This window comes from Chaetura pelagica, unplaced genomic scaffold, assembly GCF_000747805.2.
Source record: "Chaetura pelagica isolate M959 unplaced genomic scaffold, ChaPel_1.0 scaffold433, whole genome shotgun sequence".
In the NCBI taxonomy this organism is placed as follows: Eukaryota; Metazoa; Chordata; class Aves; order Apodiformes; family Apodidae; genus Chaetura; species Chaetura pelagica.
This window is the reverse complement of record NW_009952574.1, coordinates 2616620-2640032: the sequence shown is the minus strand read 5'-3', so window position 1 is coordinate 2640032 and position 23413 is coordinate 2616620. Positions and strand designations below refer to the sequence as shown.

Genomic DNA, 23413 nt, shown 5'->3' with positions numbered 1-23413 from the left:
ACTTTTGCCTTATACTGTTTGCCAGCAGGAGTAAGATTGGAATCTGGAGTAAGATTGGATCTACTGGTTCTGTCATTGCAAGGGACAATTGTTGTGTGGTTTATTGTTACCCTTCTCCTGGTAGAATGAGATCAGACCCTCTCTTAAGCTGAAGACAAGGCATCTTCTTTCATTCCAGATGTAAACAGTATAAGCTTTTTTTCATATTCAACATGAACTCAAACACTTCATTACATGTTCATGAGCCTTTCATGACTGCTCTGCTCCAACTTTCAGGTAAAAGGGGTCATAGGAAGTTTTGGGGGCAAAGGATACCCTAATTCCTGGTTTCTGTGCAGGAGGACTTCCCCAGAAGGACTCAGACCAAACACTGACCTTTCAGTCTTATATGCACCATGTACTTCTTTTACAAGTTTATACTGAAAAGGAGCACCTTGCTAAGACAATGTGCATGATGCATGGGATCAGCCTTGTGCAGCAGCCTCTCCTCTTGGCCTTGCTGGTGGCTTGATTCCAGGGTGGCCTTCTGGCCACTTGGAGCTAAGCAGAAATGAGCTATAAATTTACTCCCCAGGGCAACTCTTTGGGTCCTGTGACTTGATGCACAGGAGGCCAGTCCTGCCTGTTTGATAGCAAGCTCAAGGCTTTATCTTCCAGCTCAGTGTAGTTTGACTGAAAGTTTCTCCATCACCAAGGAGTGTTGGTTTAGGTCCCTTTGTTCCCCACAAACAAAGGCTCTGTGTTCACAGCTGAATCCCCTACCCGAGCATTTCCTTTAGCTGAACAAAAACTAAATAGGAACGTTTCTCCCTTTGGGTAACGACGCATTTTCCCTCATGATCTACAATATTCCCTTAGATCACTAATTTAGTTACTTTTTACAGTTCAGTTTCCACATGCTGCTGCTCATCTGGTGCCAGTTCTGCTGGTGATGAATTTCTTGCAGAGCTGACTTGAGCAGTGTCTCACTGAAGTAATAATTTTCTGTCTTCCCAGCATTTAGCTGAGTACAGAGTCTCCAAAACCTTTCACCAAGCATCCATCAGCAATGAGTTCAAGCTAAGCAAGACACTGCTCTGTTCCAGAGGCTGAGCAAATCACAGTCCTATGTTGTAACTAATTATTTCTATTGGCTGATTGGTTTTTAATGCGTTCATTTTACAGGTAAACAGATTTATCTTAGGAAGGCAAAGGTAATAATTATGCTGGTGGTTTTTCATTGCCTTCCTTCAGAGACTGGGAAGCTGAATGCTGGAACAGGTGTAATTTAGCTGTACAGAGTAGTCACTTGATTTTCATACCCACACAGAATTGCTGGAAAAGCTTGAAAAAGCCTGAGAAAATTGTGGAGCCTCCTGACAGGACTCCATAAATGGATGACATTGGCCATGTGATCTCCAGCCTCCAACTGCTCATGAACCTCCCCAGTTAAAATGGAATATTTTCTAATTGGCCAAGTCCCATTTCTGGTGCAGGTAGCCCACCACATAGACCCCATGTTGAAACAGCTCAAGAGCATCAACCGTTTGTGATGGTCAATTTAACCTTATGATCCCAGGTGTGAATCTGAGTATGGGCATCTCACAGACATCTTGGCAGCTGCTCTGGCACGAGTGATGCTGTTTGTACATCGGTTGTATTGCAGAAGCACTGAGAGTTGTCTCAGACCAGACCAATGGATCAAGGAGATGCAAAAACCAATGCTTGACTCAAAATGCTTATGACTGAAATACCAGAATGGTGGATGGAATAACAGAAGACAGAAAATCCCTGCTCACTAGCACAATTTAGCTGCAGCTGAGGCACTGCAGGAAGCCCTGGGAGCCCTGAAAAGCCCTGTCTGGGTGATGTCCTCACCCACAGCACTCCTGCATGTTTTTTAAACTTATTTTTAAAGAAATCTGGGTATTGAAAACAAAGAGCTATGGCTAGAGATACTCAGCTTTAACCTAGCAAGGCCAGCTGTGGAGACCAGAAGCAGTGTGAGTACCACCAAGCACTCAGCAGGTCCCATCTGTAACAGTCCTGCACAGGGTGAAAGTTTGGGTCCTCTGATCCTGGAGTTTTCTGCTTTGGAAGAACTCTTTCTTTTCACCTCTGCAAAAAAAATAAAGCTGCTTCCAGTGGAAATTCTACTGTGGCCATGTTTTCCTGCCTACTATCCCTGGACTGGAAGAGGGAGGAAGATTTTTACCTGCTGCTTGCTGCCAGGCAGGGGACACCATGAAGGAAACAGGACCCAGGTGTCTGATGGTGGCTTTTTCAGCTGGATTTGGGTTTTCCTGCTGGGCTGGGGTTGCAGCTGGCTGGCCTGATCGCCTTCCCTCCCACCAGCTCTCAGTGAGAGCAGAACATGCCTTCTCCTGCTGGTTTCTGCTTGCCATATTGATTGCAGCAGGGTATAATGGAGACAAGTCAGGCAGAAAGCCAGCCACCCTTGGGAATGATTAAAGAGCAAGCAGAAATTGAGAGAAGTGAGGAAAAACAGGCTGACACTTAGGACGTGGTGGATTTGGAACAAATTATGCCCCTTTCTCCACCTCACCCCAGCCCAGTGCTCAGGATGATATGGTGGCTCCTCTTTTTCAGCTCTACCCTAAAGAAGCATCGGATGGACCCCCATGTACACAGGGAACAAAATCCCCAGGAACATGTACAACATCCCTATTGTGCATGGATTTGCAGGCTGATTATTCAGAGCCTAGCCAAGGAAAGGTAAGGCTATGACCCATTGTTTTCCTGCGATCAATTGAATGCTGTCATTTGCATTTAAAACGCTCCGAATTCGCACTGTCAATATGCCAAACAGCTGCTCGGGCTTTTCAGCATTCCGTGGTGACAATCACACCATCGTACATCATTGGCACCAGGATTTGCAATACTCTCGGTGTCAAAAATTTTGTGGGTGTTTTTTTTTTTTTTAAGGGGAAAAAAAAATTCCTCCCCCCCCATCAAAATACCCAAACCTGTGAAAAATCCACTTTTAAACTGGTGGCGTTTGCTGCTGCTAAGTGAGGCCTTCACAGATGCCAACATATCAAAATTCATCTCTTTTTTTTTTTTCCCTCTCTCCTACAATTAAAAGGTAGTTAAGAAAGAGGCTGTTCCTGATAGATCCACCTTCTGTTTTCTCCTTTGTATGCGTATTATTCATTAGCAGCCTAATAAGAGTTTCAAAATGCTCTGTGCCTCTGCCAGCAGGGCATATGTATGGAGACATGTGCTTGTGACAGATAAGTACATAAACAGCATATTGGCACCAGAAAGACATCTGTGCCTAGAAAAACGCTTGTGATACGTACATAAATGACATTTTCGCTCTAGTCGAGTCCTTGTGGCTTTGAGAGGAATATGTGACTGTGCTCTTCTCTGTGAATACTGAAAAGGTGCGTCTGAGGAAGGAGAGTGTGTTAGAGGTTGATGGAGAGGCGGGGGATGAGCTGGGAACAGCGGCAGGGTGCGGTGGAGCCTTGCGGGGGCAAGGGGGGCTGCTGCTGCCGGGCCGGCCCCGCAGGGGGAAGCACCAGGCACCTCCAGGTTGAGGCACTGCGTCCCTCTGGGAGCTGTCACACAGGTGACAAAGGTGCTGCAGGCCTTGGCTGTGAGGGGAATAAAATCTTGGGCAAAGATTAAAAAAGTCAAGGGGTGATCCAGGGTCAGGAGGCACAGGGTGTGCTCCCTGCAGGGCTTTCTGCGCCCTAGTTTACTAGTCTGGCTGATGAATCTGAATGCAAGCCCTTCAACACAATGGTCTGCTACAGCAGAAGAGGGGTGTTTTGGTCTGTTGCAGAAGGTCTCAGAGCATCTCATCTGGGATCCCTCCTGGATTGCACGGTGGGACACACTGTAGGTCTATCACACCACTTGGCTTAGGCTCATAATGCCTCAGTTTACCCATTCATGGTGACAGTTGCCTGCCCTATAGCTTTAATTAGTGCTGGGTATATTGTGGCCACGAGGCTGTAGGTGAGAGACCTGTTTGAGTCCCAGGAAAATCTTGAGAATATTTGCATCTAGTCTTAGGTAGGAAACAGAGAAGCTACAAAATTGGAGGCACCTTAATACTTGCTGCTCATGCACAGCAGTAAATACAGACTTGGCTCCAGATTTTGGGGCTTGGGAGTCAGAGTCTCTGAAATATCTGAGCCCTGGGCTCTCACAGGACCACTTAGGTCCCAGTGAAATCACTCCAAGGAGGAACTCAAGCTTCAGGACTGGGTTCAGACATGTTTTTCCTGAGCTTGCACCAGAGGTTTGGGTGTCCCAGCACTCTTTTCTTCTCCTTCTGCAATCTGTAGATTTCATCTAGCAAATCATGTAAGGAAGTTAGTGTCCAGAGCTGTCATTGCCTCTGAGGCCATTTGATACCATCTGGGCTGGCTTGTGAAATGGCAGCTACACCTGTGTGAAGGCCCTCTGGGACATGGCTTTAACACACATCAGGGTGGTCTCTGCCATTCACCAGCTTGCCTGTGGTGAAAATGGCATCACTCCTTTGGGTCTGACATAAGGAGGAAAGAAGCAGCAAAATATTCCTTGGTGTAAATCAGGATGGGTCCCTGGACTTGGCTGGAGGTGACCTGAGCACGTGGCTTCCCGGTGGGTGGGGATCTCATACCTCCAACGTGGTGGATGGAACCACAGTGGTGGATGAGCTGTTACTTGCCTGAAAAAAAAGTGGTGGTGGGGGGGAATTGTCTCCAGTCACTCTAATTTTGCATGTGATTTTTCCTACATATGTTTCTAATCATTAAGAAATTCTGTAGCTTAAATAATACTCTGAAAGTACGGTAACTGTTGGACTACATTCTGTTGTAACCTTATTGAATTTCACTTCTCTGGAAAAAATAATGGGATACTATATCTTGAAAAACAAATGGTAATTGCGTTTTTAACAGAATGTTTCTCTTTGTGTTTCAAAACCTTCTGCACACAGTTAGACATCTAGCCAGGGAAGAAGGTACAAAGCATATGGGCCAATTTCTGGCTGTTGGCTGTTCAAGATGCCTTAATATTCAAGTGGTGATGTGTGCCTGTCCATGCAATATGGCACAATTTATCTACTTGGTGTCTGAGCTCAGGTGAGGTGTTCAAAAAGTTGTGTGCTGGGGTCAAGAGAGGTATTTGAGGAGGAATCAGAGCAAGTGGGTTTAGATCCTTATTAGATGTGTGGATGTGCATCCTTATCTCCTATTAATTCACATTTTTGCTATTCGGAGCACAGAAAACCAATGCACCTGTGTTTGTGGTGTTGGGCAGAAGCAGGGGTTCATCTTCCAGGTGACCAGGATCTTACAGCTAAGGGTCTTATTGAGATTGCAAAAGTAGGAATTCTCCAACACTTCTGTACTGCCCATGTGCCACAGCGACGTGACTTCTTGGGTCCTTTGGGAATCTGCACAGCAGCACGTGCTAGGAACTGATTTGATTAAATCCTGGGATCTGAACCAGCATCGTCAAAATGGAGTTTGGTAACATGCTGGTGTTACTGTCTGCCAAGGTTAGGAGAGCCCTGGTCATACTGGAAGGCCCTTCCCTGATTTTTAGCAGATCAGGCGTGTTGAGGACTTTGTGAAGAGATGCATTTGGACATGTGAAGCTTCGAGGCAAAGTAATAGGCTGGAGGTTTCTGACTGACAAGACACATGTGAGTACATGCAAAATGTGCTCCTCCTGCTAAAAATAACATTTCTCCTGTCAACCACGATGCATCCACCCCCACACCACCACCCAGAAGAACACATTAGCACCTTGGCTTTGCACGTAGCCCGATTCACAGCAGCCACAAGTGGTAGAGGGATCTGCACTCTGTGCTTGCTGACAACTCATATGGCACAGCAAAGAACAGAGGAGTGAAACTGGGCTAGCAGAAGTTGACGCCTTATCATCACAGTCCCTCTGAGCGTGCCGTAGGCTGACACCTCCACCAACCGAGTCATCTCCCTGATGCTAGGATGAAGCACACGAGCCCACTATCCTGATTTAGCCTCTGGGAAGCAAGGCTTGCCATACCAGGAAGGGTGGAATAAGTGTGTTGATGAGAACAGGTATGGGATCATCATGGGTGCAGTGGCATGGGGACAAGCAAAGCATGTCCAGCTGCTGCTGCTCACAGCTGTGCTGTGGGGACATGTAAAATACAAGTTATAGACTAGTGATGTGAGATGTTTCTCCCATTACTGCTTCCCATTTGGGGCCTAATGTCATCCAGAAACATGCAAATAATGTTTCAAACCAAGAAGTCTTGGGTATTGCCCTTAAAAGGGACTCCTGCAATAACTAAGGTGCAGATCTGTCAACAGCCTGCATGTGCTCTGCTGGCACTGCAGCCACCAAGGTAATGAAAGACATGGACAGCAAAGCTGAAAGACTAGGGAAATGTCAATATTTTTTTCCCAAAAATAATTTCTCATGAAAATTTGCAAATTTTTTTTCCTGAAAAATTAAATCTTTCTAAAAAACATTGAAGATAAAAATTTGCCATTCTTCTGAACTTCTTTCTCACCATGACTTCTAGGCAAATAATTTTAAAAATCATGATTGACAGTTTTGCTTTGGTATAAATTTAGATTGTTTGCAAAGCAAAGCTTTTAAAAGGCAAAGGAAGAAAGAGGACAAGTTGGAAACAAGTTGTAGCTAAAATACTGGCAGGCATGGGGACGTTGATTCGTGGTCACAGGGGTCACTGTCAGTCCATTGCAGCCTTCTCCTGGGACTGCCTGATGCTTTCAAAGGAGATTTTCAGAAAACCTAGGAGATTTAAATGCATAAGTTCCAATCTCTCCTTTAACTGGCAAGCATAAGAGCCTATGTTCTCACTCTTGAAATTAAGCTCCTTTAACTCTCCTTTAAGTTGCTGGGCAGACCCTTGGGCTCCTGCAGCGATTCCCTTGTATGAACTTCACCTGATGCCTCCAGCAGAGCCAGGCAGGCTTTGGTGGGCACTGAAGGCATCCAACCCTTTATAGACAAGGCTTAGGACTTAACAGGATCAGCCCCTCAGTCCCTTCTATGGTGTCCATCACCTCAGATGCCTTACTGTTATTTAAATTATGCAACACCCACTCTATATAATCAGCCAAGTAAGCTGCTTTCACCTAACCTCAACCATTTGTAATGCTTGTAATCCCAGTAAGGTATCTGTATAAAGGAGCTCCTTGTTATGGGCAGAAGGGAGGAATAGTCTTCCATAAGAAAATTAGGGAGTTGAGAGAGATGTAAAGCTAAAGGTTCAGAAGATTGCTTTGGTTTGGCCAAATGTTTTGAGGTTTTGGGGTTGATTTTGGAGATCTGGTGTTTAAACTTACTCATCAGGTGGTCTGGCAGTAGCTGCACCCGAGAAAGCAGCTGACCTATGGCAGGTCTGTCCCCAGCAAGCTATCTGCATCTTAGCTTGCTTTGTTTGCTTTCCAGTCCTTTCTTACACCTGTTTTAGCAAAAGTAGCACCAGCATCAAGTCCCTTCCTGGGATGAAAATCCATGAGTTTATCAGCCAAGATGGAGCTTCAGTTTTGGCCTCATTTGGTTTCTCTCTTGGAAAGGCTGAACTGCTGGATGTTCTTTGTGGTTCTAGTCATGTTTCTTTTGATTATTGACCTTGTGAAAAAGAGACGACCCAGGAATTTCCCTCCAGGGCCACAGCTCTTTCCTCTCATGGGAACCTTTGTGGACTTCAGGCAGCCTCTCCATCTTGCACTGCAGAAGGTAAGAGGTCCGTGGACATTTCTCCTACTAACACTATTTTACCTCATCAGCGACTTTGTCCCCAAACCTACAAAGCAAGGACAGCCTCTGAAGAACTAGCTATATGATAACTATGTATGATAGACAACCTTCCTTGGTTTTATCTCTCACTGTCACTTCTTCTTCCATGGGAGTAGGAAGGTCCAAGGGGAAAGAAGCATGTAATGGACGAAGACCTACAGGTTCCTCTTACTTATTCCCACCTAACCCTGACCATTTTCTGCTGGAGTCCAGGAAGGGTGGGAGGGGGTTGGGGTTGGTACAGATGGCAAGTCCTATGTGAGGATTGAACTGTTTGGACCTTGAAGATCACCTGTGGAAATTGTCTTGTTGCTGTCTTTGCTCAGAGGCCAATGATTTGCACCATTAAATGTGAAAGACACGTTTAAGATCCTGAGTTAACCATCTCTGTGGTGGCTTCTGTGTTGGAGAAAGAGGCCGTGATTGCTTTGGGAAGGTTTCCTTCCAGGGCTTTGTCTTCCACCAAAGGCAACGAGAGGTACCTTATATGTGCAGAGTATACTTCTCTGAAAAAGTGAAAGGAAAAGTTCTGACTTGCTGGTTGCAAATAGCCTTTCTGGTGACTATTCATCTCTTCATTTGAAGTAGCAGGCCAATGCCAGCCTTTCTACCATGGATTTCAGCCAACCCTTTTGGCCCTAGGCTGGGTTCACAAGTCACCACAGCAGTTCACGGTAACTTTGTGTGTCCTTTCATGTAGACCTGGTGATCCAGGTGGTGCCTTCACCTCGTCTGTGAAGAAGGATGGAGTAGATGCCTACCAGTTAAAAAACAAGTTATGTTCTTTTTACAAGTTAAATTGGTGCAACCACCTGGTGCAACCCAGGTCATACCTGCTACCAAATACAAGCAAACCATCTCTCCCACACTACTGTTCTCTAGCATTTTTATACCATCTCCAGCCTTCACGGAATAGGTTGGATGAGATCTGCGTACTCAGGTTTGGGTTTTTCTTAGGATCCCTTGTTCCAAACAGGACTAAGTTCAAGGGTAGATGCCATTTCTCAAGGTCTTGTCCAGGTGAGTTTTTAAAATCTCCATCTTCTTGCTCTCTCTTTCAGCTCACAGGTCGGTACGGAAACATCTTCAGCGTGCAGTTTGGAAGTCTGACTTTTGTGGTAGTCAATGGGTACCAGATGGTGAGAGAAGCTCTTGTCCACCAAGCTGAAATATTTGCAGATCGGCCAAATATTCCACTTCTCCAAGAAATATTTAGAGGCTTTGGTAAGCACAGCTACTAGGACTTTGGTAAATTTTTTTTCATCTATTTACAATGATAAAAATCTGAGTGAAAGAAGAGACTGAATTCAGCCCTTGGTAGCTATACCTGTAAAAGCTTCCACACAAGAACAGAATTCAGTCTGATAATCTCAGAAATGTACATTTTAATCTCTCTGGGATTTAGGGGTGATGGGATCAAAGTCAGGTCTTGATGAAAGAGGAGAAATAAATGCAAGCTGCTCACCGGTCGATGTACTTGGAGAGTTTTCCCCCCGGTTTTAATTCCTCCTTCTTCCCCCCCCACATTGCATATAGCTCCAGAGATTGGGAATGGTGCTCCTGCCTCCAGCTCTGCCAACAGCCTGATAGTACTTTGAGTATTTTGGCTTACACCTTTTTTTCCCCACGCAAAGTGACAAAGTAGCAGATTAAAGCCAATCCATAAAGCTAGATCTTTAGCATAAGCCAATCACTCTTGAATTTTAATTCCCAAGCAAAACTATAGTTTTTAATGTCTGTGGGTTCTGTTTGATTTTGGATTTTTGAAGCCTGTCACTCATGTGTGACCTGGAATGAGGTTTGTTTTCTTGGTTTTTTCCCACCCACAGGGCTCATCTCATCCAATGGACACATATGGAGGCAACAGAGGAAGTTTGCTGCAGCCACACTGAAAAGCATTGCTGTGAGCTTTGAGGAGAAGGTGCAGGAGGAGAGCCGGTACCTTGTGGAGGTGATGGAGGAGGAGAAAGGTGGGTGGTTGAGGTACAGCACCATGCCCAAAGCTGCCAGCTAAATGGATGAGGAGAAATAAAACTCTTACTCCAACACAGCTCCTAACTTGCAAAACATTTCTTTAGTAGCTCAAATCTCTACTTACAGACTGCACCTTTCGGCACTTCTGTTAGAACTCAGGCCTACTATTTTAGTTCTTCCATATTAATATTAAGCAAATATACAGTAGGTGTTTATAAAAACATGCATATTTATGTGGTAAGAAAGTCCCATAATCTGTGAAGGAATAAATGCAGCTCTCCTGCTAGAAGCACGTACACCCAGAGGCTTAGTTAACCTCTGCTTGTCCTTGGCTTTGCAAAGTATTTTAAAACTTGTTTAGTCAGGCTTTCCTTTTGTATCATGCACAGATGAAGTGTGTGCCTTGTTCTTTTATGGTCCAGCTTTTAAGAACTGCCAGAGGGGTATTAGTAAGAATAATTTGTATGTTGGTACATGGGTGATGTTGCACTTCAGCTTTAAATAGAAGCAGATGGGTTTAGCTAATTCTATGGAGCTATATATAGTAAACAAGAAAGATCTAAATAGGAATTGTGAAATTATATACTGAACTTGCTTCATTTTAATTGCTGTTGCACTGAACAGGCCAAATACTTCATGTTGCCAATTGATTATAGTCCTTTATAGTCCTAATCAATAAACTAATTAAGCTGCTGGTTTGAGCCTTTCTTCCCATTAGTAATGACAAATAGTGATCATGTCCATCACTCTAATATCTAAGCACCAGCTCAGTTTAATTACTTTCTTGAAGAGTGGAGGGAGCAGCAGTCCTGAAGAGTGTGCCTTGCATTTCAAATGATGCTCCCCAGCAGAGTGGCAGCAGCTCAGGGCTGGGCTGGAGTCGTTGCTGAGATCAGTCTCTCCAACCATGGCAAGTGGCTCTCCAGCCTGCCTGAATGTGCCCTAGGAGATGATGGTCTCTGTTTGATAGCTCTCCCAAGGAATGCAGGCGTGCAGCACATCTGTGGGCTGTATGAGCTAATTCTGGACTTTACAGGTGGCTGCAGAGACTTGCAATCCTCTCCCCTCCACCTCGCTCTCCTTCATCTCACTTGTTTCTCTGTGGTGGACAGTCAAAGGCCAGTGCAATGGCATTTTTGCAGTGTGGTTAGTCCTGAGCTCCCTGCCTGTGAGGGACCCTCTCATGGTATTTAAAATTGGCACCAAATCCATGTTGGTGCAAGCAAACCCAAGTGCCATAGTGTGGCATGCTCCTGGCTGTTTTCCCTGGAAAACAGTTCAAAACCTTCTGGGCAGCTCTGTGCTAACCTCAGTTTGTGCCAGCAGCCTGGGCTGGAGACAGAGAGGGATGTCCTTGGAGAAAGGATGTCATGGCACACGTGTCCAACCTCCAGTGGGATGCTGGAGGTGATGAGGGTGGCAGGGAACCCGGGACACAGAGTGAAGCCTTAGCATCACCATAGGTGAAAAGTAGATGAGGTCTCACCCCAACCTCACAGCCCCTGATTTGGTAGAGATCGTGGTTTTGACTGAGGCTTTAAAGAAAAAAAAAAGGAAAGCTGACTTTTCATTTCATGTCCTCCAGGACAACCATTTGACCCTCATTACAAAATCAATAGTGCTGTTTCAAACATCATCTGTTCCATAACTTTTGGGAGCCGCTTCGACTACCATGACAACAGTTTCCAGGAATTGCTGCACTCGCTGGCTGAGACACTGCTGCTCATTGGAAGTTTCTGGGGCCAGGTAAAGCCAGTCGGATGCTTTTCTAGCTTCAGCTGCATGTAAGAGCTCACAAACTGGAGTTTCTGAGGTTCTGATGCACCTCCTTTCTCCTGTAGAAAAAGGGGTATTTTACAATGGTAATGACCACAGTGTTGCTTTGCATTAGTCTGGGCTTATACACAATGTCCATCAAGGAAGCAAGTTAAATTATGGAGGCACGTGGAGAAAAAGCACTGCAGGATTTTAAAACCAACCTGATGTCTGACATAACTGGAGAGCAGTGGAAAAACCTTAAAAATATCTGTTTCCACAAAAAGAATAGTCAGTTAGTAGCACTCTCAGTGAAAATTTGCTCCTTTTCTCTCACCTCTTTCCCAGGCGGTTTCTCAACTAACTTTTATTTATGACAAAGCAATTTGAGAGTTCAGGTTTATAACCCAGGTAGGTGGATTTGGGGACAGTCTGCACTTACCTTCTGCACAGCTGCACACTATGGTCCAGGTCTGATCTCTCTGCCCTCCACAGACCCCCCCATTAAGGGATGCAGAGGGGCTCCTGCATCCACACTGATTTATGACTCCTGTGGCCACCTCAGACTTGTCCTTCACAGTAGGTGACATCTTTGGCCACCCAATATTAGTGAATTTTGCCAGCAGAAAACATCTGGCCAGCTCTTGCCTCATTTCTACTTGTTCATGTCTATATATCTAAATTCACCTTTATAGCAAAACTGCTTTTTCTCCTGGTAGCAAGGGGAGCTAATAACTTGCCTGCTTTTTTTTTTTTTTTTTAAACTCAAGAAATGCTCTTGTTCTCTGTTTGATGTCTCACCAGCTGTATAATGCTTTTCCTTTGGTCATGAGGTGGTTACCAGGACCCTTTAGGAAAATCTTCAGGCACTGGGAGAAGCTTCAATCATTTGTCAAGGGAGTGATTGCAAAGCACAAGGTGGATTTGGACCAGTCTGAGGCAGGAGATTATATTGACTGTTACCTGAGGGAAATAGAAAAGGTAAGAGGGAAATACCTAAAGCTTAACCCAAGAAATGAGCAGATGGGACTCAAGGCTGTTCTGCCATAGGAGCCTGTGCCTCCTGCATTGCTTTATTCTCCCTACCTCTTCCACAACAAACTTTCACAACAGCAGGAGCCTGATCACTTTGAAAACATACAGATTTTTATTTTTCTTTCATTTGAAAGTATTTACACTTTGTCTTCTTCCACTTTTCATTCTGTCATGCAGTGTAGGAGGACTCTCAGGGCATGTGTTCATGTTTCTGTGAGAGCTTGAAGGTCTGTGTTTGCTGTTGTGAAATTTCACATTTAAACACAGTACCTGCTTTCAAAAGTCTCTCTGCAGCAAACAGGGTGCCGTTCAAAGCATTCCAGAGGACTTGTAATTCAATGAAAGTAAGGGGTAGAAATTTCCAAGTCCAAGGGTGGTGGACAATAAAATAGCAGCAGGAGTTGACTTATGGATGGATGGTTTTGCATTGAGTTCTTCAAAGCATCACTTACCTCATAAGAGTTTTCATTGCTGTGCTTTTCTCCAAGTTTAAAGGTGACACCAGCTCATATTTCCATGAGGAAAACCTGTTGTGCTCCACCCTGGACCTCTTCTTAACTGGGACTGAGACAACGGCGACCGCCATCCGCTGGGCTCTGCTCTACATGGCCGCATACCCCCACATTCAGGGTAGGGTCACTGATGGGTCCTTTGTTTAACCCGAAACCAGTGACACTCAGGAAACAGAGTAATTTCCAACTCTACCATGTCAGACACGCTTGTGCCCCACGTTTCTTATCAGGAACCGCTTGGGCACAGGTCTTCTTTTTTCCTCTCTTCCTGTAGAGAAGGTGCAGCTGGAAATCGACAGGGTGGTGGGGCCGTCCCGCCCTCCCGCCATGGCTGACAAGGAGAACATGCCCTACACCAGCGCCGTGCTGAGCGAGGTCCTGCGGGTGGGCAACGTCGTGCCCCTGGGGGTGCCCAGGATGGCCACCAGTGACACCACCCTGGCTGGCTTCCACCTGCCCAAAGTACGTGGAGACCATCAGCCCTCCCATTGCCCCAGCACAGCCAGGCCTTCATGGCCCAAGTCCCAAATCATCTGGACAAGAACCAATGTGCAGGACCTTATGGAGATACCACAGTTATAAGAGAATTAAAGCCCTCTTGTTGAACACTGTAGGGCTCTAATGGGTCTCACCTACTTGTGGAGGAGAATTGTGAGATCCTACAGTGTTGGTCATAATTTTCAGTTCTACGGGTTTTATCCCTTAAGTTTTATACAAGACACCTGCCAGGCATTATGGGAGCAGAAGGCCAAGAAACAGAAGAGCAGTTTGGCTTTGTTAATTCCACAGAGTATTAAAAATAATCTATTAAAAGTGACACTTGATAAAAGCCAGGCAATAGGTGTTGATGCATATGCACTGCATTATGAAAATAAGTATGAGCTTTAGGTGTATTTAGTCTCTTCCATGTAAATGATTGGTTGCATCAAGGAAAATAAAAAATATTTTAAAATCGGGCATTTTGCTCCACATGGATTAAAATATTTTCCTTTTTCTGATGGAGGATGTGGAGATAAACCAGATTAGGTTTTTGGTTTTTTTTTTAAAAATGACAGTAAAGTGGATCAATTGACTATAATTTGGTTAAATTGCCTCAAATTCCTATGGGAACACAGTGTTATCAATGTAAACATGGTTTATATTAACATCACCAGTGACAGCAGCACAAGGTAGGGATCAACACTATCGTGATACATAGAGGAGCACAGAAGTGAACAATCCTGTAGGCTTTCACCCTCACGTAATTATAAAGCTTAGGAAAAAAACATTTTGCCCTTAAAAAAAAAAAGTAGTTCACATTATGTGTGGAACAGAGCTAATAATAAACTAGTCTGACAACACTTCAGCTCTTCTCCGTCATGTAATCAACCCGTTTTCTCCCCCTCTTGCAGGGCACCACCCTGATGACCAGCCTGACTTCGATAATGTTTGACAAAAACGTGTGGGAGACTCCAGACACCTTTAATCCTGAACATTTCCTGGAAAACGGCCAGTACAGGAGGCGGGAGGCTTTCCTGCCCTTCTCTGCAGGTGGGATGATGGATGGGGAGGTGGTTTTCCTTTTTGCAGTGCTTTTTTATTTCCCCAAGACACCCTGTCCAGAGGGTACTGCTCCTTGTCCTGCTTTTCAGTCCATTCCCACAGTGAAAATCCCAGTAACAGTTAATACTGGCTGCTCAGGGCAGGAGGGAAATCAGTTTGTTATGGCAGGATGAAAAAAATAAGGCTTCTTCCTCTTGCACAAGCTGAGTAAATGAGGGGGGGGGAGGAAGGAGGGTGTTTGCTGAGTTTTCCCCCTCTTACGTCTGTATCCGAACAGCTGTGGCAGTTTGCTCAGCAGTCAACTTCTGGGGAAGGTTTCTGCAGAATGTGTGGGTGAACATTGCCACCTAACCTTTCAAGGAAGAAAAGCTCTCGCAGCCTGTGCAGTGAGGCGCGGGTGAGCGGAGCCTGAGCAGTGGCTGAAGTTCGCTTGGGACTCGCTGGGGTTATTTTTCCTCCTTCTCCAGGCAAACGGGCTTGTCCCGGAGAGCAGCTGGCCAGGACAGAGCTCTTCATCTTCTTCACAGCCCTCCTGCAGAAGTTCACCTTCCAGGCACCGTCAGCTGCCACGCTGACCTTCGCCTTCACACTCAGCCTCACGCGCTGCCCCAAGCCCTTCCAGATCCGGGCGCTGCCCCGTGACTGAGGCTGGCCTGGGGCTGTGCCCCCTCAGCTCTCCACATGCCACAAAGTGTCTCTGCTCCCATCCACACCGCAGGTTTTTGGCTGGAAAGTCGGGCCACAGACATCTACCACCCACAAACATGCAGGTGGCAGTGGGGAAGACATGAGGGCCACATCCTGCACAGTACAACAAAGACAAGCGTTGGGGCTCTACCCTCACCTCTGTCCTGCTCCCCTCTATCAGCTGACAAAATATATTACTTTAAAAGCTTTATTATGGAATTTCCACCATTAGCCTCTCTCAGGAAGGTGTCTGCCTACTGCAAAATCGTGGGTGCAGTTGGGTCCACAGTGCCTCTTCAGAGACAGTATGTCCACCACTCAGAGACCAGTTCACGACCCTTAAATTCCAGTGCTGCATCAACCCAGATGGCCATGGGCTGTGTTTTCTGAGGTCTCCCTGGTGAGTGGGGGCAGCTGGCATTGGACATACAAGTTCTGTGTTCATGCCTCAGTGCCCATTTGGACTTCCAGGTGGCCATGGCCAATTCTGAGGTCCAGGTGACCTCAGCCTCGGCTTGATGTGCATTCCTCACACTACCATGTTACTGCTTTGCAATGGAAATAGAGACCTCTGCAGCAGAAGCATGCAGTTTTAAATCTCTTCTGTATATGGCAGTTTTAATTGGGAGGCTACAGGGTGGTAGAAGCAGCTTCTCCCATAGGCCAACTCAGGTGGACTGTCATGAGGAACCATGCCTAAAGGTCACAAATGGCTGTAAAATTCAATATTGCAGTTGTATGAGTGGAGAAAGTTTATCCAAAAAAAGGTTTGTGGCGGTAAAACACAACAGGAAAGAAAGTTGCAAAAAATAATTGCATGGGGTTGCTCAGGAGCAGTTTAGCTGAAGCCCAAAGAAAACTGAGAAGCAGCCAAGTTTGTTGGAAGGGTCATGCCTGTGGCAGCTGTCGCTGGCCCTCAGGAAGGAGGCGGCCTCGGGGAGGCTTTGTGGTGGGAAGTCACGAGCTCCCCTGTTTCCCTTCCACTTCTGGCAAGTATTTGTGGCCATGCCTGGCCATAGTGTGGGGCTGAAGAAGTGGGTCAGGACATGGCACCTTCTGTGGAGGTGCTGCCTCTGCCCAGACTGGGGTCTCTTTGGAGAAAAAGTTCATTAACTGTATGACTTCCAGGATACTTCTTTCTGTTTATGTGACCAAGCATTAATGCTTAGAAAGGCACACTCCTGTGTGCTTTTGTTAGGAATATAGTCACAGCAAAGATAATCAATTCATATATTTTTTTCTTACCACCTTGCTTGAGTGACTTTTCCGTGCGCATACACACGTAAGCTAGTGAATAGTTTACAGGAAAAGAGGATTAAATCAAGTTTCGTTTCCGTGTCCGGCAACAACCGGCTCTGCTGCGTTACAAACCAGTCGCTGTGCAGTGACAGGTTTATGCCACATGGGAGAGTCCTCTGCACATCCCATCCCTTCCCTGCCGGGCACATGGGGGTTGGTCCGTGAGCCGCCCCTGACTGATCATTTTAATCCTTCTGCATTTTTCATTGATGTTTTGCAGTTAGTGGCTCCTGTGGTATTGTTGTTTGGTATTATTTTCTCTTTCTAAAAGAGAAAAGATAAAAGATCAGTGGGCTTTTTTTCACCTGTGAAATTTTCAAAGCCATTCAGGACTGGGCACTGGCTCCTCTCCATGGTTATATTTGCTCTGCTGTGGGTCTGACCTCTGCTATGTGGATAGATCTTGGATTAATGCACTGGTTTAGCAAACACGTGTTGATTTTTTGGCTCTTCTGTTTCAGACTGGTTTTCCCTGAGGCCTCAGTGTTTCCTGTAATGTAATTCAATGTTACTTAAAAGTAACGATCCCACACAATTGGGGCGGGAGGCATGAATTTGTTGATTTTTGTGGCGCACGTTATGTGAGCTGGAATATTAACACGTGCTTCAAAATTAGCTGTAGTGTAAGTGTGTGCTCAATAACCTTCCTCAGAGCCGCTCTCCGATGGGGAACTTGGGCACCTGCTTTACCCGTGTCGGGCTCGGGGCGCGGCTGCGGCCTCAGAGGCCGAAGCAGGTGGGGGGGATGGCTGGAGGGCTTGGGGCAGGGCCAGCCCCATGGCCCGAGGAGGTTGCTCTGCTTGCACTTGTCAGGCAGAGCTCAGAGTCAAAGGCGCTTAGAAACCACCACAGCTCCGGGAAGGCTGTTTGGTTCCAGCCTGGATTCCCCGGACGCTCTGGAATCTCCTCCCCCCCGCTCCTCCGAGCGCTGGGGCAGGTTTGCGCAGCCGTGTTTGGGCTGCCCTCGCTGCTCGGGGTGGGACTCTTGGCACCAGGCAAAGCGCTTGTGCCCGGGAGGGAAGCGCCGGGAGCGGCCCCGGCCCCGTGGAGCCGCCGGAGGGAGGGGGCAGGGGAGGGCAGCGGGGGAGGAGGGCGGGGAGCCCCCCGAGCCGGGGCTGGTGGGAGCGGCGGGGCCGGGAGGGTCTCATCCCTGCAAAGCTCCTTCCCGGCCTCCAGACAGAGAGCTGGAGCACTGGGATTTGCTACGGGTTTGTTGTACGGCCGTGGGAAGCGGGACGGGAAAGTAGGAACTGAGCGTGGTTTGTTGTGTGGGTTGTTCTTTGGTTTGTCATGAGAGCAGAGGAAAGGCTTGAGTTCAATCGGGGAGTTGAATCGAACGGTCCTCACTTGAACCTGGGAAAGCAGGAGAGGGATCCGAGCTCGGGCTCCAGGCCAGCAAAAGCCACTCCTGCTGTTTTGTGTCTGTGCCCACAGCCGCACCAGCACGTCACCCCCTCTACTGTCCCTGGGGGTTTGGGGAGCTCAGCCTGCCCTGACTGGCTGCAGGACACGTTCCTGCAGAGCCCCACCATCCGGCCATGCTGCGCTTTCTCTGGGAGGGCATCTCCTTCCAGGTGCTCCTGGTCTTCCTCGTCGTCTTCCTGCTCGTCGCTGACTACATGAAGCACAGAAAGCCAAAGAACTTTCCTCCCAGCCCCCTGCGCCTCCCCTTCGTGGGGCACTTGTATCTGATGAACTTTAGAGATCCCGTGAGCTCAGTGCAGAAGGTACGAGGGTGGTGGGTGATGCATGGAAAGGGAGGGAGGGGATTGTGGCTACACAACCTTTGCAGCACAGTGAGGGGGTGAACCCAAACCCCATGGTCCATCAGGCCTCAGGGAAGCTCACCTGGGGGGACAGGCAGGAGGTTTGGTCTTGGTTGGCAGCAACATGGGGTGAAAGTTGTCCAGGTACTAGGAGGGTTCAAACATGAAGCAATCTTTGAAACAAAGGGCACAGTGTGACACCATGGGTGCAGTCACAGCTGTAGGAGCCCTGTAGGTCTAACCAGGCACAGGAAGGGCTTTTGGGAGTGGAGTGAAACAAAAGCTGGAAAAACACAGAAATGGAAAACCAAAAGTGGACAGTTCAATTAAAACCAATTCCTGATCAGTGATTCAGGAAAAGCGGAAAGAGAAAAGATCAAGGATGATTAAGGGACTGGAACATCTGTCATAGGAGGAAAGGCTAAGAGTCCTGGGGCTGTTCAGTCTTGAGAAGATTAAGAGGGGACCTTATTAATGTCTATAAATACCTGAAGGGTGGGTGTCAAGAATAAGCCATTCTCTTCTCAGTGGTGCCTTGTGATAGCACAAGGGGAAATGTCACCAAGTTACAACACAGGAAGTTCTGTCTCAACATGAGGGAATTGGAACACTGGAACAAGCTGCCCAGAGAGGTTGTGGAGTCTCCTACTAGATGTGTTCCTTCTAGATGTGTTCCCCTGTGATCTTCCCCAGGTGTTCCTGCTGCAGCAGGGGGGTTGGACTCTTCAGAGGTCCCTGCCAACCCCTATGATTCTATGACTCAATGATAAGAGCAGAGGCCGATGCTTATGCAAACGCCCTGGCTACCCTCCTGCTCTCAGCTCCCTGTATTTTCCACTTGTGCCTTTTGCCAGGGCTGTCCCTGTCTGCACAGACGCATTCATTGCAAATAAACCCCCTTTTATTTCTTTCTTCCCTCTCCCAGCTCACTGACAAATATGGGGACATTTTCAGCACGCAGATGGGCAGCATGACCTCTGTGTGTGTAAGTGGGCTGAGGCTGATTAAGGAAGTTCTTGTAAACCAAGGGGAAAACTTCCTGGATCGCCCTGAAGTTCCTATTGATGCAGAGGTCTTCAGCACCATAGGTGAGTCAGGACAGGTATCACAGCTGTAAGGTCAAAGCATTGACCCTGTAGAGGTCCGAGATGGCTGGAGATAAGGCAGAGCCCTGGAGCTTTTCCCCTCAGGGGAGGCATCTGCCTTGGCTTACTGGTTGCGTGTTTCTGCCAGGACTGATCTCCTCCAATGGGCACTTGTGGAAGCAGCAGAGGAGGTTCACCTTGGGCACCCTCCGAAACTTTGGCTTGGGGAAGAGGAGCCTGGAGGAGCGCATCCAGGAGGAGTGCCAGTTCCTCGTGGATGTGTTTAGGGATGAGCAGGGTGAGTCCTACAGCCCTCATGAGCTGAGATGAAGGCAGGAACTCGTCTCCAATGAATTCACAGAATCACAGAATTGCTGGAGTTGGAAGGGACCTCTAGGGATCATCTAGTCCAACTCTCCCACTGAAATAGGATTCAAATGACATCCAGTCTTCTGCAGACCTTGCTTTCCAAAGTAAACAAATCCTCCATGACCTGACTGAACTGGGACCGACTATGGGAATTTTTGCTCCATGCTGGGGCTGCCCAGCTAAAGCTTGGCCAGGCCTTGGGGTGGCAGGGTGTCCTGGCGTGAAGTTACTCAGGAGAGTGCCCATCAGGGGCCACTCATTTCACTCATATTTGTTGAGTATTTTACCTCTTGACAGCTGCTTTCTCTTCTCCTTTTTTGTGAAGGTTGGAATGAAATTGATCTTTCTCTTTTCCTTCTTCAGGGAGTCCTTTTGATCCTCGCTTTAAAATCAACAATGCTGTTTCAAATATCATCTGCTCCCTTACCTTTGGCCAACGCTTTGACTACCATGATGAGGACTTCCAGAAACTGCTGTGGCTGATGGATGACACAGTTAGGCTCCACGGGACTGTCATGAGCCAGGTACAGCCCTGCTGCCACCAACATGGACAGTGTGCCGTTTTGCAGTGCCATACTTTATTCCCTGAAGTCAGCCTTGAAACTTGCAGTGTTTGTTCCCCAAGTTGCTATCACAGATGAGGTTTATTGTCCTTTTTTTCTATTTGCTTTTCTCCTTTTGTATCCAAAGCTGTACAACACTTTTCCATCTATAATTAAGTTCCTCCCTGGATCCCACCAAAACATTTTTAAAAACTGGATGTGGATGAAAAATTTTGTTCAAGAGAGGGTTGACAAACACAAGGAGGACTGGAACCCCTCGGAGTGCCGGGACTTCATCGACAGCTACCTGCAGGAAATAGCCAAGGTCAGCAACTAGAGCAAACCCTTCTGCAACAGGCCTACAAATCAGGAGGAACAAGAAATGAGCCCAAATTCTCCATCTGAGCTGCCTCTGTGGCCATCTATGAGCCTACAATAGACATTAGGATAAGTGCACCCATCAAGAGGATGGAGGTGCAGGGGCCAGTCCAAATCTTCTGCCAAAATCCTTGTGGTTACCTCAGCATGGGCAGGGCTGGGCCTGGTGTCTGGGCAGCTCTCCCTGCTCATGTGGCACTAACTGACCTTTTTGTGAAAGGACAATGGCAGTGGCAGCTTCCAGGAGAAGAACCTTGTGGCGTGCGCACTCGACCTGCTGTTTGCCGGGACCGAGACCACTTCCACAACCCTCCGCTGGGCTTTGCTGTATATGGCCATGCACCCAGAAATTCAAGGTACAGTGAGCAAGAGGTCAGTGTTTTTCCTGGCTTTTAGCCCTCACAGCTTTGTCAGGGTGTTGGTTTTCATTGAGACAGAAAAATTGGGAATCTCCTGGCACATAGAGAAGGTGCAAACAGTTGAAGGTGTCCCATGTCGGTCCTTGGAGGACTCTCCCAGCAATGATCCAGTGTTGTTCCAAGGGTTTTTTTCCCTTGGCCCTTGGCTGATCCCTGCTCTTGCCCACCAGCCCGTGTGCACGCCGAGATCGACGCAGCCATCGGGCAGGCGCGGCAGCCGGCCCTGGAGGACAGGAACAACATGCCCTACACCAACGCTGTCATCCACGAGGTGCAGAGGAAAGGCAACATCATCCCATTCAACGTGCCAAGGCTGACGACTAAGGACACGGTCTTGGATGGCTTCGTCGTACCAAAGGTAACCCCACTCCTGGGTGCTGAGACTTCAGCAAGAGACTCCCAGTTCCACAGCACTTTTCCTAGGGCCATGTCCCTCCTGTGCAGACAGGTGGGTCATTCCATCAGATAAAAGTGGTGCTGATGAGAAAGAAGTATGGGTATAGAATACTTGCTCTTCCAACAGATAAGAAATAAGATAAAGCCAACTGTGGGGGGAGGGAGTTGTTGGAAAAATAATCGCAGGAGAATTTGGCTAAGGATGTTCTTTATGGAGGGGACTGGATGATGAAAATGCCCCTCCTACTGCCAGTGACAGAGAAAATGCCATTTCCTTTTCTTTTTCTCCTCTTAGGGTGCTATTATGCTCACAAATTTAACCTCCCTGATGTTTGACAAGAACGAGTGGGAAACCCCTGATGCCTTCAACCCTGGGCATTTCCTGAAGGATGGTCAGTTCTGGAAAAGGGAGGCTTTTATTCCTTTTTCTATAGGTAAGATTTTCTGGATTTTGATCATTCTGTGATGAGGCATTGGGGTGCGTGTTCATCTGCACAGTGGAGACACACAGGAAAACAGTGATAGAAAGGGCAGATTGTGGCTGTGCCCAGGGAAGTTCTGCTCCAGCAGTGCTCACGTGGCCACTCCAAGCACTGCAACCACACTCTGAGGCCCTACTTTCTGCTTTTGGCAGCCCTGTTTATTACTAGCATCCCACACCTTCTCTTTGATGTAGCTCAAACCAGCCACCTCTCCCTGCCTGGGCACATCCATGGGCTTATCCCAGCAGGGGAGGACACAAGGCCTGTGCACACGGTCACCCCAGTTTACCCTGGCAGAGTCCTGCAGTTTGGGGGCAGCATGCACTGTAACAACAGGGCTGTTACTGGGGAGCTCAGTCTGGGCTGTGAAACTCATCCTGGAGAGGGAGGAGCAGGGCTGAGCTGTGTTCCGAAGGGAAGGCAGAGGCTTTTTTGTTAGCAAAAGCAGCTGGGCAGGCAGCGCAGGCTGAGGATGTCATGGGTGACCTGTCTCCACAGGGAAGAGAGCCTGCCTGGGCGAGCTGCTGGCCCGCTCCGAGCTCTTCCTCTTCTTCACGGCTCTGCTCCAGAAGTTCACCTTCCAGGCTCCCCCAGACACCACATTCAGCCCCCGGCCCAGGATGGGCATCACCATGGCCCCAGAGCCCTACAAGATCTGTGCTGTGCCTCGGTAGGGAAGCCTTGGAAACTGAGCCCTCGGTGGTGGTGACAACCAGCTGGCTCCAGGGAGAGGCTGGGCCCTTTGTTTATTCATTTTAAAGCAACTGCAAAATGATTTGTTTTACAAGCAGACCTTGCACTCTGGATCACAAGACAGGTGACCGGCCTGGGATCACCCAGGGCACTTTCAGCTTTACAGTTCTGCTCTGTACATGAGCGAGGTGCTTGAGCCTTTCCTAATGCTATGCTGGGTGGCCCTGCTTCACCAGGCAAGAGAACAAGCAGCACTGGAGGGTGCAGTGTTCAGGCTGGGGCTGTGCTCTGTGGGAAAGCAGGACTTGCTTTAGAGCTGTGATACAGGGAGCAATTGCTAGCATTTTTTGCTTTTGTTGTCCTTGCAAAATCATCTGTTAAAAAGAGTTACTATACCATCTCTTTGCATTCATCAATAAATCCTTACTAAACATTTTTGTCATGAAGCATTTTGCAAAGTGAAGACCAACATAGGCAAGGTTGGCAGGGGGCTGTGAGACCTCCTGGGCAGAGGAAGCTGTACAGCACTGAACACATGCCCCTGCAGCATAGAGAGAAGTTGGCACTGAAGGAGCCAAGGCAATTCCTGCAGAGCTGATGAAAGTAAGTGTAGGTAAGCTTGTGGGGAAGCCATCAAAGGCTGTGGCAAGATTCTGGCATGCCACAGGAACGGGGAGTGTTACACCCACAGGGAGTGCTCTCCACTCGGTCAGTT

The 23413-nt window shown here is 47.6% G+C and overlaps 2 protein-coding genes across 2 annotated transcripts in view; both read left to right on the top strand.

Moving 5' to 3' along the window:
* Positions 1–15228, top strand: part of LOC104385194 (cytochrome P450 2J2-like) — an 86839-nt gene extending 71611 nt beyond the window's left edge. Inside the window, exons 3-11 of the mRNA XM_009993611.1 lie at positions 7542–7704; positions 8826–8988; positions 9594–9734; positions 11324–11484; positions 12298–12474; positions 13017–13158; positions 13315–13502; positions 14432–14570; positions 15050–15228. Coding sequence (XP_009991913.1) covers positions 7542–7704; positions 8826–8988; positions 9594–9734; positions 11324–11484; positions 12298–12474; positions 13017–13158; positions 13315–13502; positions 14432–14570; positions 15050–15228 — 1453 coding nt within the window. The remainder of the gene's footprint in view (positions 1–7541; positions 7705–8825; positions 8989–9593; positions 9735–11323; positions 11485–12297; positions 12475–13016; positions 13159–13314; positions 13503–14431; positions 14571–15049) is intronic.
* Positions 15229–18106: 2878 nt separating this feature from the next.
* Positions 18107–22679, top strand: LOC104385164 (cytochrome P450 2J2). Its single transcript, XM_009993579.1, has 9 exons — positions 18107–18295; positions 19260–19422; positions 19568–19717; positions 20152–20312; positions 20479–20655; positions 20929–21064; positions 21298–21485; positions 21819–21957; positions 22504–22679. Exons 1-9 carry the CDS (start codon positions 18107–18109, stop codon positions 22677–22679), a joined length of 1479 nt encoding a protein of 492 aa, XP_009991881.1.
* Positions 22680–23413: the final 734 nt, after the last annotated feature.

What these genes read in the sequence shown, in the direction of transcription:
- LOC104385164 (XM_009993579.1), top strand. Translation starts at nt 18,107, where the DNA reads ATGCTGCGCTTTCTCTGGGAGGGCATCTCCTTCCAGGTGCTCCTGGTC. An exon ending in ACGGGACTGTCATGAGCCAG is followed by an intron (nt 20,313 to 20,478) that starts GTACAGCCCTGC and finishes TTGTATCCAAAG; the next exon opens with CTGTACAACACTTTTCCATC. An exon ending in ATGGCTTCGTCGTACCAAAG is followed by an intron (nt 21,486 to 21,818) that starts GTAACCCCACTC and finishes TTCTCCTCTTAG; the next exon opens with GGTGCTATTATGCTCACAAA.